This window comes from Gadus chalcogrammus, chromosome 7 (assembly GCF_026213295.1).
Source record: "Gadus chalcogrammus isolate NIFS_2021 chromosome 7, NIFS_Gcha_1.0, whole genome shotgun sequence".
NCBI lineage: Eukaryota > Metazoa > Chordata > Actinopteri > Gadiformes > Gadidae > Gadus > Gadus chalcogrammus.
The window spans coordinates 26723423-26741324 of record NC_079418.1 but is presented as its reverse complement, the minus strand read 5'-3'; the positions used below and the strand labels follow the sequence as shown (position 1 = coordinate 26741324).

At 43.6% G+C, this 17902-nt stretch overlaps 1 protein-coding gene across 2 annotated transcripts in view; it reads right to left on the bottom strand.

The window, feature by feature from the left end:
• Positions 1-17902, bottom strand: part of fnip1 (folliculin interacting protein 1) — a 37333-nt gene that overhangs the window by 18719 nt on the left and 712 nt on the right. The window contains exons 1-7 of one of the 2 annotated variants that reach the window (XM_056594300.1): positions 12122-14264; positions 7804-7933; positions 5996-6145; positions 5338-5438; positions 4632-4706; positions 4156-4238; positions 3096-3179 (exon numbers count right to left, since the gene is read on the bottom strand). In XM_056594300.1, the coding sequence (XP_056450275.1) occupies positions 3096-3179; positions 4156-4238; positions 4632-4706; positions 5338-5438; positions 5996-6145; positions 7804-7933; positions 12122-12129 (631 nt within the window). In that variant the 5' untranslated portion in view covers positions 12130-14264. Of the gene's footprint in view, positions 1-3095; positions 3180-4155; positions 4239-4631; positions 4707-5337; positions 5439-5995; positions 6146-7803; positions 7934-12121; positions 14265-17902 lie in introns of those variants that run through there. The other variant, XM_056594299.1, reaches the window with a different exon arrangement.

Genomic DNA, 17902 nt, shown 5'->3' with positions numbered 1-17902 from the left:
CTGAAATAGACACGACAGTAGTCTACGTTCCCAACAATGAGCTAACATAACAGCAGTTGCCTGATGTTGAATGCTTGATTGAAATACAAAAGCTGAGGTAAAACTAAATTAGAAAGTGTGCGTGAACATTGTTGTTGAAGTTTCCTTCGGAGGCAATACACAGGTCCATACAACCCGCAGGTGTGGACAGGGGAGACTCAAGAGTGTCTCATGTTGTTAGCGAGGACAGAGTTAATAGATACAATTAAGGGCATATTGAAATTGTAAATAATTATACTTGAACAAAAAACTTTTTTTTTTTTGAGAATTCTCGAAAAAAATTATCGAGAATTCTCGAAAAAAAAAAAAAGTTTTTCTTCTCTTGGTATAACTCAGGACAACAGGCAGTGCTGAAAAAAACACAAGCAAAGACAATTCTGCTGCCGATGGCTTTGCATGCGTGTATCTTGTGGTGCCAATCTCAGTGTCGTTAGTCTTTTGTCATCTACTCGTTACTTCTTGTTCAGGAAATAACAGGTCAAATGAAAGAGCTACTTTTCACAGAAATAATTAATAAATCAACATTACTGGGCTAAACAACAGGGATTAGCACCTGGGTAATTGAGTACATGGTCCATTATCATGTTTCCACCAACACACAAGGTGGTGTGGTCAACCCAGCATTATCCAAGAAGGAGGAGACTGTGCAGGGGGTATATGAGACCGATATTGGACTCATTCACATGGTTCTAGTAGTGGACTGCTAAACCAAAAAAAATCAAAATGGATGAAACAAGTTTTTCCTGGTTGCAATTTAAAATAAGTTTAGAGAAAGCTGTTGCCAATTCCAGACACTACATATGTATAAATTGCCACACTCCTAGCATCCTCAGGGACATATTATTCAAGTTCAATTTGACGGCAAAAGGCAGTCATAAGAAGGAGTCAATTGGATGTGAAAACAACAAGTAACAGAATGTGCTATGATGACATGATATTTTGTGGTAGCCTGACATCACCAGACCAATTCGCAAATGCGTATTAGTCTGGAACCTCTGAGTTCAATTTCCAAGGGGCGTTATCAACAGGCAGAGACCAAAATGCTTCTGGGCCAAACAGAGCAACGAAATTTGTGGCACATCAGCAGAAGCCATCTAGTGCTCCGAAAGGGCACTACTTTGACCAGTCATCATATTAAATCCGCCCCATATTGGATAAACGGTTTTGATTGGCCCGACCCTTGGCAAGGTCAGCTGGAAATCTGTCTGAACGATAGCGGGGCGGACGCATACTCCAGAGCAAATATCACATGCGCTCACAGATTTGTCTCGTTCCCAACCTAATTTTGTGGAGCAGTCCCTTACACAAAGATCCAGCAACTGCCATAAAGAAGGTCCTTCATTGTTCTGTTTTTTTTTTTTTCCAGAATCAGAGGCGTGACGTTTAACGACATTGCCTCTAAACAACAGGACAGACTGTGAACATCGAGTGTGAACCGAGTGTTGAGGTGCAAGTGCTAGCAATGCACATTCATTGCTAGCACTTGCACCTCAAAAAGCAAGCAAAGTCGCTGTGCATCATGTACAATATGTTGATGTGCGATGCAACAATGGCGGAGCAACGTGCGAGCAACGTGTTTCTGCAATCAGAAACCCGTGGATGGAGAACTTGGAGAAAAGCAGTGCGCGGTTGCAGGCAGAAAGGTGCGCAGACCTAAGACACTGTGGACAGTCGTTCACTAGTCTCTGGGTACTTCAGTTCTTCAGTTAAATTTCCCAGTGGCAGGTCATACATACAACACGTCATCAGAATGTCCCCCCCCACCCCACCATGCAGGTTCACTCCTTTAACTCTCAATTCGGATAAGCCTGCTGCTCACTTAAAGGCGGAACAAAAATGCCCTCAAATTCAGAGCTTCTACTTTTGATACGGAAGGCGAGGGGGAATAAACATGCAACAGCCCCGCCTTGAACCAACCTGCCTTGAACTTTCCGCCTTGAACCTTCCGCCTTGAACACCCCCGCCTTGACGCGCCCTGCCTTGTACAGCCCCGCCTTGAAAAGGCCCCGCCTTGAACCACCCTGCCTTTAATCACCCTGCCTTGACCCACCCTGCCTTGATAAGGACCCGCCTTGGACCAGCCCGCCTCGATAAGGCCCCGCCTTGAACCACCCTGCCTTTAATCACCCTGCCTTGACCCACCCTGCCTTGACCCACCCTGCCTTGATAAGGACCCGCCTTGGACCAGCCCGCCTCGATAAGGCCCCGCCTTGAACCACCCCACCTTGAACCCCCCTACCTTGATAAGGACCCGCCTTGGACCAGCCCGCCTTGATAAGGCCCCACCTTGATAAGGACCCGCCTTGGACCAGCCCGCCTTGATAAGGCCCCGCCTTGAACCACCCCACCTTGAACCACCCTGCCTTGATATGGCCCCGCCTTGGACCAGCCCGCCTTGATAAGGCTTGAGAAGAACTTTCACGCCTTTGATTTGTGTTCTTTAAAAATGTGTGTGACAAATGGTTAAGTGTGCATTTCAGTCATGTCTCATGCATGCATATGAGGAAACAGTAATTGAGTGTGACCGGAACAAAAGAATACAACAATGTTGAGGGATAGCAGATTGGGGAAGATCGAAAAATAAAACTACTGCCGCGTGCACCATTAAGCACTCTACCATCATTCCTTATGCATGCAGTTTCTAATGGTTTCAGATCGAGGTGAGATAGCAGTTGCATGTTAGCTTAGCCAATTATCGCCAAGAATCTTTGAATATACTACTCATCAAATGTCTCAACACCTTATAACGTGGCTAGAACCCAACCGTAGAGCAGTGAGCCAACAGCAATTAGCCAACAAGAAGTACAAATCATTGATTAATAAATAGCACATAAATGAGAATCATATTAATTGGATGCGCAACTATTATCTCACCCACCGAGCAGCAGCCGTGCAGTCTGTCAAGAACCATCATACAAAACACCACCACCAGCACCACCTCCTACTGCAATCACTACTACTACCACCACACAAGCCACGTGCTCCTATATCTAGAGAGCGCTACAGGCACATGCTGCCTCTGCACCGCCCTGCACACACGCGGGCCAGGGGCCGACCTGAAAAGAAAGACGCGCTCTTGATGAGCCGCAGGGGGCCTTGCTCAGAGTAGGCCCGACGAGGACTGCAGAGCTGAGAGAGTCCTGCGCAGCAGGATGACAACATAGCACAGGAAAGGGTGGGAGGGAAGGGAGGGAGGGAGGGAGGGAGGGAGGGGACACACATCAAAAGACATTAACTTCAGTTAGTGAAGCAGACAGAAACAGGCAATGTTGGAAGCGCAACTATTAGTTATTGGAATATCATTTTGTATGGAGTTTCTGAAATACATGAAGCGGCTTCATAGATCTTTCTGGAAATCAGAAAAATAGTCCTCGTTAAAAAGAAAAATCCAAGAACAGAGACACTAAGAGGAAAGGAAAAAGTAAAATTTTAAAACTTGTATTTATTACAAAAATTTGCTTCAAGTAGCAATCTCGAAGATTCTCATGTAAACAGATGTCTGTGAAGTCACTATATATCTTGGAATGAGGTAACACGATGGGGACTATGCCTATATGGCCCACAGATGGAAGCCCTTGTATTTGCAGTATTATGAATGTAGGAACTGGGAGTCAGTCCCACCAGTAGAACGTAAAACACCAGGGGGTGTACGTTTAAGACACCACTGTTGCTCATAAGTTTTGTTGGGGGGACTGATTTGCATTATATGCATTTACAGGACGAAGCTAGAGTCTCTCTCAAACAGAGTCGGTCTCCATCCTCCATTTCAAAGGGCTCTCTTTCAGCTATCCATGTGAACTGAATTAAGTTACTAGACAAAAAGAGAAGAGAAACCATTTTAACCATGCGAGGGGTTGAATTGTAAAGACCTTGTTCTGGATAATATGTCTATAAGTAGGCTAAAACTGTTTAATATTATGGTTTGAGTTAATGAAAGAAACACTGATAGAGATTTTTGTCACACTGATTTTTGTCACAATTCATCTAAATAAACTTAAGACAAAAGACTGCAAAAAATACATTTTAAATGAATCTTTAGTTAATATCCACTAAATGAAAAGCATTGGATCTGCTCTGAACGGCCGTTGGTTTGGGTACTTGGGTTGTCATGGTTACCTATATTCCCCAGGAGGCTGTTGTTGGGATCGGGCCGCAGGGTGTTGGGGTCCCCTCCAATGAACTCCAGGCTGTCTTGTAACCTGTCAGAAAGAGAGGGAAACAGAGCGTGATAGGACGAGAACGCAAGAAAGAAAAAAATCAAAACACATATTTGCTGACACTTATCAACACGGTTGTGAGAAAGAAAAAATGACATTCAATAAAAAAAAAAAAGTCGGAACTGAATATAACAACGTGACCATATGACAAAACCAAGCTCATGACCATATGACCAAACACAAACTCATGACAAACACTAACTCATGACCGCATGACAAACACTAACTCATGACAAACACACTCATGACCGTATGAAAAATGTTATACAAACATCGGCAGGGTCAGAGAGACAAATACAGATACAGTTATGCAGTTATGCAGTTATGACTGAGGTGTAGTGTACCTGGGCAGTGTGTGTGTGTGTGTGAGCTTACATGTTTAGGCTTCCAGACACACTACCTCCGGTCCTTGCCGTGAAGACCTTACTCAACATGAGCTGAGGAGGGGACCTGTTTTTATTAGAGAACAAGAAAAGGGCCAACATCAGCTTAATGCGAGTGTGTTTCAAGTTATATTTTACAGAACAACCAAAACAAAAAGCCTGTCTGACAACTGGTCCCACAAAAGGAAAATATCTAGATTCTAATCCCATTTAGATTGGCCCGATCCATCTAGATTGCTGCTAGATAAAACAATAAAAGGGTGATCTCGCTAAGACGCGCCAAGAACTCTCTCAGCCTGTTTAGACGTAGGGTCAGTTCAGGCAAGATCACAGCTTGATTTGCGCAGACACGTACAGGTTGGTATCAGGGTCACACAATGTCAGGCAATGGGCGCTGACACAGTGGCGTAGTGATGAAGATCAGAATCATGTTCAATGACACAATAGCTAGAGGAAGGATAGGGAAAGGTGAGGTTTTAAATAACTTTGCATTTTAATAAACAGGCGTTATATTGTAGATTAAGCATGTTACGTGACAACGCAACCACTGCAAAGTATGTCTAGACCAGAACCTTCAATCCCGATCAAGTAAATCATATACCGACACCTTGAATTTGTAATTTAAAGAGAGCTTCAAAATGCCTGTGTAGACCAGACCAATGGGCACGTGAGCATCTGTAGAGGGATGGGGGGCTGACCTGATCTGGTGGATCTTCAGCGTGGAGCCTTTGTAGCTCATGGCCACCGAGCCAAACATCATCTCCCCGAGCATGACCACGTCAGACGAGCATCTCGAGGCCTGCTGGTGGAGGAGAGGAGGAGGATGTCATTCGAAGAACAACAGTAGAATGACGTAGTTGGATTGGATGCTGTCCAACTCATGCACACCCGCAGACACATAGATATAAGAGACTACCTCAATTTAACTCTTATTATTCCTTTTACTGGACGGAATACCTATATTTTATTGTTTTTTGCACATTTTTTATTTCTAAACTGTTCGATTTGTTATTTTATATAGGGCTGAAATTGTTGAAATTTGTTGTTTATTCTATTTGTCACCTTATTTAAATATTTAGCATTTGAATGTTGCACAATGTCTGCAGGCTCTGCCACTTTTCATTTCACTGTATTTCTTGTATGACGTATGTGACCACCATGTATGTGAAGCCAGTTTACTCTATCTATCCTGTGATGTTTTCAAAGGAAGGGACATGTGATGTCAGTCGACCTGCGTGCGCTCTAGCTTTATTATGTCTGATAAGGGATCACCGTCTCTACGTGCTTGTCCGCACACCACACTACACTACATGTGTGCGCACCCTAAGTGAGGGGCGTGTGCAATGCGTGTGTGACCTGGAAGCGGAGGCCCGGCTCCTTGCTGTCACGGTTCTCTGAGGCACAGGAGGAGGAGGAGGAGCTATCCAGGGAACTGCTGCTGCCCCCTGTAGGATGCAGCTGGCAGCACTTTCCAAACATCTTGGCCTGGCCCTCGCTACACATCCGCTGTAGAATAAACAGACACACACACACACACACACACACACACACATAATGCAGTCCTGTTGTGAAACACGTTGAGCAACAAATTGAACCACAGTGTCTTCGGTGCGATTAAAAGTAAGCGGGCGACTGTTGGTCTTGTCTAACCATCAGATCTGCAAAGCCATACGCCACCGTCACAAATACTTTCAGGTCTGGATGAGACTCGTGTATTAGTTTGTAAAGTGCACATCACACACAAACAATTATTCACGCGGTTTGTTGCACATGTTTGCACAAATCTTGAATAATTGATCACCAAACTAGGGATATTATTCTGACCCAACCCAGTTATACTTTAAAACATGCATCTGTTTATTTGTCCGAAAAACTTCCAGTCAAAGTGTGCGTGCATGCATGTGTGTGTGGCACTGCAGCAGGCTCTGCTGTTAAACATGTAGACAGAAAAAGTCCGGGAGCATGTGACTGTCCCATCATGTGACCTCCCTGGAACTCGTGACCGAGCAACACTGCAATCCCTCCCTCTCTCCCTCCCTCCCACAGGCCTCTCCCCCTCCCTTTCTCTGCTGTATTGTCGCCCTCTCGTTTCCCAAAGTCTTTCTCTCTCAAAAAATGTCAACGTCCCTGGCACAGATAGACACACAACAGGCCACACACACACAAACACACACACACACAAGTGATCCACTGGGTCAAGCCCAGGGGAGTTTGAGCAAACCGCAGAGCAAACAGAGCGTCTGATTCTTATAAAATGAGTAAGCAGTCGACATGTGTGTTGGTGTTCATAGTGTTAGGGTTAGAGAAAGACACTACATAGAAGCTAATGTACACACAGGGGTGAGACAGTCAGGTCATAGTGACATAAAGAGAAGGAGAGAGTGAGTGACGGGGACGTCATGTGAGAGCAGAAGAATGCTGCTTCCACATCATGTCAGCTGAGGCCATTAATGCTGCTGATAAGCAAAACCAAATAAACAGTTCCTCCCATCTGTGAGAAACACACCCTCTGAACACACACACACACACACACGCACACACACACACACACACACACGTACTAAAGTAGCACTAAAGCAGCGCTTACAAGTATGATTGAAAAATAACAGTTATTAACAATAGTTTTAAAAACTATTACTAGTATAACTGGTTTGAGTTAAGTGGGTGTGTGCGTGCATTTACTACTACATTTACTACTTGAAGCTTCAGGAAAAATAAGTGAGTGTTTTCTTCTGAGAAACAACTCTTTCCTCTCACTATCCTAACTGCCTTCCGAAACCAATACAGAGACTATGTTCTATTAACTGATCTCAGTGAGAAAGGGGAAAGCCAAAGGGGAACGCCATCAGTGAGTGTCTTTGTGACAGATACCATCTCCACTCTGACCGACAGTAGACCAGATCCAGCGGCTACAACCCCGTGGTGCTCCCCCTCTATAGCTGAATAGCATTTAAATCAATAGGTCTAAAACACACAACGCTATTTCACAGCATAAAACGGAAACAGGCTACCGCACCCAAAGCCCTGCCTCTGCCACCTGGACCTAAACCTTCTTTAATGGTCCCAGTACTTATGGGAAATTTTGCATTTACTCCACGAAACCTAAAGCCCTATTCCAAATGGGCCTGATGCAAGAGAAGGTCATCCATGCAGTGAGCTCTCACCGTGACGGGGGTCTCCTCCGCGCCCCGCTTCTTTGTGCTGGAGTCGAAGAGGACATTGCGGCCGCGTCGCTCGCAGTCCTGGTACACGATCAGCCGGATCTGGCTGGGCTCCAGCTGGGTGATTGGCCAGCTACATGGACAGAGAAAAGGCATGGTTTAAGTCGCATTTTAGCAAAACATCGACTTTATGTACAGCTCGGCACTGAAAAGCGCACATTTCGGTGACAAACTCTGTATGCCATTGAAGATATATATTCCTTGAATGCAAGTGTATTTATCTACGTCTTTGTGGTCTGTTGATGCTTACACCTCCAGAATGTCAGAGGCTCGCTGTTATTCAGTCACTGGTACTGTATTAAAATCCTGAGTAAGAGGCGTTAGACTCTCAGAAACCACTGTCTAATTCGATCCCAGCAACCGTGCTGAAACCAAACCCGGTGTACACACATAGACGCACAGACAAAGGGATTGAAGGTCGAAACAAACTGCTGTAACTGGCTTGTCATTTTTAAGTGACAACAAGGGGCTACCATGGGCCACTCCAACGCCTAACTTCAGAGATACACAGGGGCTCTAATGAGACCATTGCTCCCACTTTTAAACCACTGTACCACCCTCCATCCATCCATCGGGGTAGCGCTGAAAAACGGACCGAATTCATGCAAACATGAACTGCTGTGTATAATGGTGTGCACAGCACAGCAGAGACTATTTCTAAATAAAAAGTATAAAATAAACGCAATATATTATTTAGTGCCCTTTGGCATATTGGGATACCTCATGTTCCTTTTTTGACTGTAGACAGAGAGAAGGGTCCAAATGCAGGCTTGGGCGTTTCCGTCATGACACAAGAACGCCCTTTAGGCGTTCCTGGTAGCGTTTCATCGACCAATCACAGGGTGTTTCGAAAGGCATACTGGGTTTCGCAAGGCATACTGCGAAGCACAGTCGCAAGGCATACTATGCTTTCCTTCCTTAATGGTAATTTTACCTCTCGCATTAGATTTAGCAATCATGGAGCCCGCACTTGGCTAACCTTAGTTCTATGCTACCCGACCCGTACTTACTAAGATCTTATTTTGATACTTCTGTTTGAGAAAATCTAACTAGCGAATGTTCCGGATGTTGACAGCCATGCGAAGAAGAAGGGGTTCGGTGTTGACGGTGAAAGTTAGGCCAGTTTATAGCAGAGTTTCCGTTGTCTGGTTATTACCGGTCATTGACCGGAAAAAAATGAGGAGAACCGAAAATTCGAAATGTCCCCGGTCAGAATGACCAAAGGAAATAATTCTATGCACAATTTGAATTGTGTTTAAATATGCTACAGTGGTCATTTGTTTAGCCAATTCATGTTAAACAATGAGGGTTTTGATTGACCCGACCACCAGTTACCGATCATGTTGATCAGTTTAGGATCAGACAACCAAAATAACTTAAAAATGAGACAGCAATAAAGATTTAATTCCAAAGAACAACTGCCGAAACCAGGTATTTGTTGGGAGTGGCTTGCAATTGTTGCCACAACAAAAGGAAACAGGACAAATGTATTGATAACCATTTTTTGTTTTTGCTCAGTATAACGAACTACAAAGCCAAATCTGAATGCCATGCAAAGCCAAAGCAAAAAGCTATTTTGGAAGCCTTTGTCAGTGTTGCACCATCCGAAAGGGGTCCAAAAAAAATCTGTGCAGATGCCCCCGCTAAGAAATCACCCCAATCTTTGTACAATGATTAATATTCTAGTCATATCGCAGAAAGACAATATAGCGCAATGCGATTACTTTCCGACATAGTGCACGGTGCAGCCCTAGTGCATATAAGGGCCAAAGAGATGCAGCTGAGGTGCCGAGGCTGTGGCAGCGGTGCAAGAGGATGAGGCTGGGGCAGTTATTCAAGGACCGGTGCTGCCGAGAAAAAAACAGCAAGCGGTGGTGCCTTTGCTCAATTTCACTTCTGGTGCCAAGAAGGTGAATCTTTCTAGCGCAACTAATATCAGCGCGGGCAGTTTACGTTGGATGCCGTCGCAGAAGCCAAACTCAACTTGGACCCGCTTCCACCACGCTGGACATAGCTTCAACGCTAGCTCCAGCGTTGAAGCTTCCGCATCTATCTTTTTATTTGGCTCAGCAGTTAGAAAAAGAAAATTCAGATATGAAGTAGCTTTTTTCTCTTTTTAGGGGCCACGTCAAATTATCTAACCTGCATCCCTACCTGCATCCCATAGTATAATGGGTTAGAGCTTTATCTCTTGAAACGCTGCATACCCACAGTCCAGAGTCATTTAAACAGGGACTCTGTTAACAATGCCACTCTCATCAGGTCAGGATAAGGCTGCTTTATTATTATTTATTGAATTTCTTGGTGTTTTTGATGTGTGTGTAAAAAAAGAAATTGGCCGGCAGAATTATAGGGAAAACCCTGCCTTTACAAGCACATTCAATCTTTGGTTCTATTAATGCCTTAAAAAAGCCTTCGGTGCAGGGATGGCATAATATGGCATAATGGGAATCAACACTGTATCACGATGACATCCTCCTGTACTGCTGGGCAGTGGAGGAAAACTTGGCTGGGGTTCAATGAGACTGCACCGGCGAAGGGACTGAGGACAGGATGGAAAGAGCGATGGCCAAATGGTGGGATTGAAGCGTCATGCCATCTAGCCCATCAGACAATGCAACTGGCCTATATATAGTGTTTTATGAGGAGGCAAGCTGTGGGAGGGGAAGCCCCAAGATCAGTGTTCACAAAGGGATCGGGGGTGTGGAATAGTTTAAAAGAACAACGGTATATAAATCTTGTGGCACACAGATATTACAGAAGGGACCAGCAAAGTCATGTCCACTCTCATCTCTGATTCATGAACTGTATTTCAGATGCAAGTGTTGTGATTGCCCCTTTAGAAGGGCAGGACATCATTAGAGGTGTTCTTAACGTGTACATATTTAGTGCCATAAGGCGAACGCTGTTGTCTCGGTTCATCTTGTTGACACACAATAACAGGATAAGCATGACTTACTAAGAAGCTAAAAGAACAGCAACAACAACAACAACAAAAACACATTAGGGGGTTGACTGTGTTTGGGACTGAGCAAACGACTGTCTCTGAAGGAGATTTTACTCAAAATGACTTGGTCTCTTTGCATCAAAAACAAAACAAAATATTGCAAAATACCAAGAATCCCCTTTTGGCCCTCGCATCGATAGAGACAAGAGACGCCCAGTGGATGACCTCACACATGCCGGGGTGCAGACAGTGTCAGATTGCGTTCTACGAGGACTCGTTGGTATGCACCAATACGACTGGTCCTCTAACGCAGGGAACTGTCTGTTCAGTAAATAATATGATGGTCTTCATAATCATCCAATAGTGTGTGAAAAAAGACTTGTGCGTGTGCTTTAGTGGCCCACAATGTCCAATAAGAAAAGGAGAAACAGAATTTCTATCTGTAACTAAAGTGAATAAAAAAAGATCTAAACCCATGGAATAGAGAGTAGGTTTACCTCATGAATCCGACTGCTTTCTCAGAACACACAAGTGTTTGGAAACTCCACTGACGAGAGAAAAAGAGAGGAAGCCTGCAGTCGAGAACCATCTGCCAGGAACATTTGCTGGCAAAGTTCTTAAGAATGAAAATAAAAAAGCGGAACTGAAATACAGAGAACAATGTCAAGTAATCAAGAGAAAAAGAGAGGAGAAGGAAGTGTACCATAGGAAGCATGTGACGTGAGTCATTCACAAAAGTAGTGCATGAAGAAATGCCTGAAGGATGCATTAACAAATACACCAGCAAACACACACACACACACACACACACTCACACACACACTCGAAAAACAACAGAACAGCCAATTTCAAACTCCCTATTGTGACTCAAGTTGCCAGCAGCTGAATTAAATCTTTTTTTTTTAAAAATCAGTTTGAAGTGCTTTTTTACGCTAGTTTACAACGAAACAGCCTTGAAGCTAAACATAGACCACTACAGACAATTGCCCTTGATGGTCACTGCACAGAATCGCTATTTGCCCTCATCCATATTACATTACTTAACCACACTGAATGTATAAATCTACTTTCGCCAAGCTCTGCCACTAAGATAACACTGCTTCACGTGACTGACTGCGAACAGTCACACACCCCACTGGCACAGATCAGCCTTCGTAAAGGAATCACTATCTTCCCTCGCACTAGTGCCATCATTCCAGATAAACGTTGTCACATGGGATACGAGCGTCTGCCAAACGCCCAAAACATAAATGTACATTCCATCAAGCTCTTGAGCACATTGAAAGGGTTTAGATAAATTCAGTTTGCTCCTACCTGGGCATCCTTGCATTTCGGATGAGATTGTTCCCAAGCACACTCCCTCTCTCTCTCCGTTGCCCCACTATCAACCTCCCCTCGCTCTGTCAAAGTAGCTCCTAAGAATAGCAGCGAGCAAAATTCACACAACATGAGACTGTCAGGTGATCGGTGTTAACCCGGTGTGTGTGTGTGTGTGTGTGTGTGTGTGTGTGTGTGTGTGTGTGTGTGTGTGTGTGTGTGTGTGTGTGTGTGTGTGTGTGTGTGTGTGTGTGTAATGCTGGCCATCTTCAAGCGCAACAACCATATCCAATCATCAGAAATACTCTTGTATCTAGATTTATTTCCTCACAGACTGTAAAGTTGTGCATTGTAATATAATTATTTGATCATGCATGTGATACATTAGTGCAGTGTCACCATACATGTGATCAAGTCCCTGCCTTTTCAAAGGTTAGGTTCCAACAATGCATCTTCTGGCCCAAAGATCCAAGCCTAACGAATTGATCCAACCAACTTGGGATCCTGTTCCAAGTGCTAAACACAGGGCTCCACTTCTTTTTTTCACTAGGAGCACTGTGGCCCCAAACTGAACATTTTAGGGGCGCAACATGAAACATGGTTGAATGGTTTCTCGCTTAGTAAAGTCAAAGCATTAGCAATACCAAAAATAGGGATCCAACCTGTTGGCTTGGACCCCTAATGATGACACAGAAATGATTTAAACTTACTTTGTCTTTGACACAGGCAGTGTACAGCGTCTAGTCTACCAACAAGCAATCAGTGGTTCCTGTATTGCTCTAGTCTAGGCCAACTGGTGGCAGTGTCTTTTTTTTACCCTTTCTAATTAGTGTCTCACATTTTGCTGTGTGAAATCACAAGTAGGAGTGGTTGTTAAACGAATATGCTAATAGCAGTTTCCATTCATTTTTTTCCACAGGTTATTCATTGAGATGCGAGTATCTACATACGAAAAAACATTTATGAATAAAAATTGACAAATACATAATAACAACACACTTATGGCTAAAACTAAATTTAAGTACGACATGTGACATGCCCACTGAGCAGAAGAACTAGACCCATAGGGAAGAATACAGAGTCAAGCTGCATGTCATATTTAAAACAGCCCTAAGCTTTTGCATTCCCTACCTACCAGTCTGCCCTACTATCAAACACGTTACTGAGGATCAGCACTGGCATTAGTTTTGCGCCTGCTTAAAAAATAGATGAATAAAATGATAAATAGATCTCGGGCTGCTAACAGTCCCATGTCATTACTCCTAGATGCAACCATGCCTCCGACAGGGGCGGGGATTTTTTTACTTCCAAAAAGCGCACACGCACACGCACGCGCACACGCACACACACACACACACTTTTCATAGTAGATGCCGTTTTTTGGGCACCAGCCGGCGACGCAAGAGCAATACTGTAAGACCTGCCACCTTCTAAAGTGAATTTGTGATTGATATACGTTCACTAATCAGCATATTAAGAGTTTACCATAGCTCTGGGTTTTTTTTACACGATCAAAATTACTTAATGAAATTAAATCAGTCCATATTTCATTTGTATCAAATGTGTGCGTCATTTAAAGCTTTGGTTCGGAAGTTTTCACTGTAGAGAGAGAAGAAAGAAAATGTTCAGCATGTAAAGTAAGGGCTGTAAACCCAGGTTCAGAATCTTTCATCCATCTCGCTGGTGGGATCTTTCATCCATCTCGCTGGTGGGCTGATCATTCAAACCTATGTCCAATCGTGGAATACCCAGACAATAGAACAACAATAGGTATCAACAGATACTCCCTTCAAAAACAAAAGTTGTTGGTGACTAACAAATTCCCGAATCACAAGCGGTTTACGTATGTGGTACATTGTCACAGACACACACACACACACACACACACACACACACACACACACAGGTAATGAGTGAGGAGGACTTCTGCATTCCAGCCCTCACATGACTGCCAGGGGAGGAGACGACAGCGGCCGGAGGCTAACTCCACCGTCTCCGGTAGCATCGCGGGCCCAACAGTGAGCACTGAGCAGTGTGGAAAGCAATACGAATGCAGCCACGGGAGAGGGGCATCTCCTTGATTTGGGACATATTCTGAATCAAGGCAGATTCATCCAAAACAATTGTATTGCATAGACAGAGCTGGACTAAGATGAGTTTGAGCAGTAGTAGTAGAAGTAGTACAAGCAGGGGTGATGGACGTAATACATGGGTAAATGAGACAATATGCAGGGTATACGTGGGTAAATGAGAGGAGATGGAGGGTATACGTGGGTAAATGAGAGGAGATGGAGGGTATACATTGGTAAATGAGAGGAGATGGAGGGTATACGTGGGTAAATGAGAGGAGAAGGAGGGTATACGTGGTTAAATGAGAGGATATGGGCCGGAGACGGAAGTCATCTTTAAAGCGAGGTCAGCCTTCAAGCTACTAGAGTCTTCTGGGTTTTGCCGTTCCTCGTCTATTCTACCAGCCCCAGGCTAAACACATATTGAACTACATAAACACCAAGGAGGTTCAACATCAAATATCAATATAGTTGTGAATATTATTCACAACTATTTATAGGACACATAACCAAGATACAAACAATTAAAATAGTTGTGTGTAATGAATGTGCATTATGTTCAATAAACTTAAGTGAGGCTTCTGTTTACTTGGTTTTGTAAAGTAGGGAGAAGATGCAGTTTTGTTTGAATGCGGTTCTGTGAGACATGTTTGAGATATTTCAAGTGCAGGAAAACATTGTTGCGATATTTCATGACAAACTTGCAAGGAAAGCTTGGATGTTGCCTAGGAAACAGCTTTGGCTAGCAGGCACAAAAGGTTCTCACATGGTGTGTGTGTTTCTGTATGTGCATGCGTACGTGGGATTCAGAACTACGGAATCAGCATCCCATGATACCGTTGTTGCAAAGGCATCTAGGGTGCATGACACAGAATCACATGAATGTGTTGAGGAGAAGATTAGCAGTTTGCTTCAGGCCAAGGGCTCTGAACACGGTTACTTAACCCGGCTGAGTTCCTTCTGAAAATAAAGCAACTCAAAAGCAGGTTCTCTCCCATACAAATACTCTCCTTCTAACAAATGTACTTATTGTAAGTCACTTTGGGTAAAAGCATCTGCTAAATGAATGTAAATGTTAATGTAATTTGAACATTTATCCATCCTGGGTGATCATGGGTGAGTTCAAGTCAATCGTGTGTATTCAACTGTCTCCAAGCACCTTGAAATCAAACGGCCACCCCTCATAAAACACAACCACGAGAGAGGCGCTCGCAAAAAGCTGCGACAAATTTCTGTATATGTACAAACAACTAGACCTATGTACTTTGTAAATGGCCTGTTGTGCAGCAATATGGACCTAAACGATGGCTCTATTGAGAACAGTGCTGCTGCCAGAAGGTCTCCCTAACAGACCACTAGACACAGCACTCTGCGTGCTGATCACGTCTTTAGTTTCCTGCTTCACGCCGGAGTAATTCTGAAACATGAATATCTGTTTACATCCAATATCTTTCCAACTACTAAAAAATAAATAAGTTCCACCCAGCCCCTGCTCCCCTCCTGTCAGCTACCACCAACATCTACTCATGTGGGAAACACTGCAATGAGTCAGTTACGCCATAACGTTACAACATGCTCCTAAAGTTATTATTGAAGTTCCCCACTTCATCTGTTTGAGCCGTCTATTAATCAATGGTAAGTTAGCGAGGTAACGTTACGTTACAACAATTTCAATACAATGAAATGACATAACGTCAATAAACGGAACATGAACAAAACTTTAATACGTTTAACCCATCAGTGAACATGAGTTCTGCCGAAGCTCATGTCGGATGGATTTTCACCAGCAAAAAAACATCCATGTGCCCGCGCTATTTTACAAGTCAAAGAAACAACGTATTTTGTTGTTTTGATTAATTGATCCACAACGGCATTGCACATTTCAAAATTACAATGTGTACAAAATGAAAGAGCACCTTTATGTGAGCCAAACATACAAACTCAATGTGATGCTACCGTGAAAACTTCTATGTATGTTGTTTTTTTTGTCCCTGCAGTTCTGGAAAGACTGAGTGTGTCCACTTAAAATGCCCTTGATAGGCTATGACGACATTCCGTCTTAACAAGCCCTGTGCCAAAATTCATGTCTGTTTCCAAATATGCAAGCATCACACTCTTATTTTATACATACACAATGCAACAGAAGCCAGTAGGCCTGTCACTTAAACAACTTTTTTCTTGGATGACATATATTCCAAGAAATTATTACAACAAACTATGATCACTATATAACTATAATCATTTTAAGACCATTTTATGACACTGATGTAATGACAATATAGTGGTGACTAACAAATTCCTGAGTCATAAGCGGTTTACAAATGTGGTACATTGTTGTTCTTCACACACACACACACACACACACACACACACACACACACACACACACACACACACACACGTCAGTCAGATGACACATGAAACTACAAAAAGCATTCCCCTGAATTATGTGCTACTAAGATGTAACGGATATTACCGAAACATTTTGGCATGACATAGACTCGTTAAAAAAACAAAGAAAATGTAAGGATGTGCTCCCCACACCAACAGGCCTGTATCCAAATGTGCAATGTGGAATTTAAGTTATAATATGCAAAGCTTCATGTGAACTTTTATTTGCATGCCCAATGTAGCAAAATGTATAACGGAATGAATGGATGAGCCAATGTGTATCATCCAATGTGTATCATCAAAGGATGAATGGAGTAGATCAACCATGAGTCTGAATCTCACAAAGACAAAATACACAATCTGTACATATAATGCTAGCATTATGTAGGCCTACAAACAGTGCACAATGAGGATGAGGTGAAGAAGGTAGTATGTTTAGCATGCAGCGCAGGATGGAAAGGGCTGTATGACGCAGTGAAATGTACAGTATGCTTGCTCGGTTGCCCTGTGCGGCAGCCTGGGAAATAAGAGCTGCTTTTTAGGCTTCCCTCAGAGGGTCAGCCAGCCCGGGTGCCCTTACTGGTATTCTGGAGGCCACGTGAGCGATTCTGTGACAGTGTGTGTGTGTGTGTGAACGTGTACATGTACGTGCGTGCTGGCCAGGGCACAGTTCAACAACAGGACTAGCAGGGCAACTTATGGATAGCAAACAAGACATGACAGAGGGGCAAAACATTTTTTGTTAACTCTTGAAAAGTTCATCAAAATGATAACATTCATTATTTATTACTCATGATTGTGCCATAAATGTGTAAGCCCTCAGTATCTTCTAGAATCTGATGTTGTACTTTTGCGCTTTACACTGCCTCCTCCGTAAATCCGCTTTATAAACCGGCTCAGACTTCAATTACCATTAGTAAATACACGTATTCAGACTTGTTGACGTGTAGGCATCTTGCTATAACACCATGCACAAGAAAACAAGGTAAGGAGTTGAATGGACATATTTCATGCACAACTTGAAACGCAGTCCCATCAAATTTCGTCTGTTCTCCGGGCGTAGCGGCAGCAACTGCTATACCCGTCCGCAGAGATTGGCAGCGACTCCCCTTTATAATAGACCAAGCAGTCACACGCGCATTCAGAGCACGTACGCATGTTGTTGGTTCGCTGATGGCACAGAGCACACCTTTCACCCTCAGGTTGGATGCAAACTTGGCTGTACTTTGCACCACGTTATCCATCTTATGAGCACCAATGCATTAAAACACACGCATCCTTGTATTTACCACTATTCGGAGGAAGTGGACGAACTCAC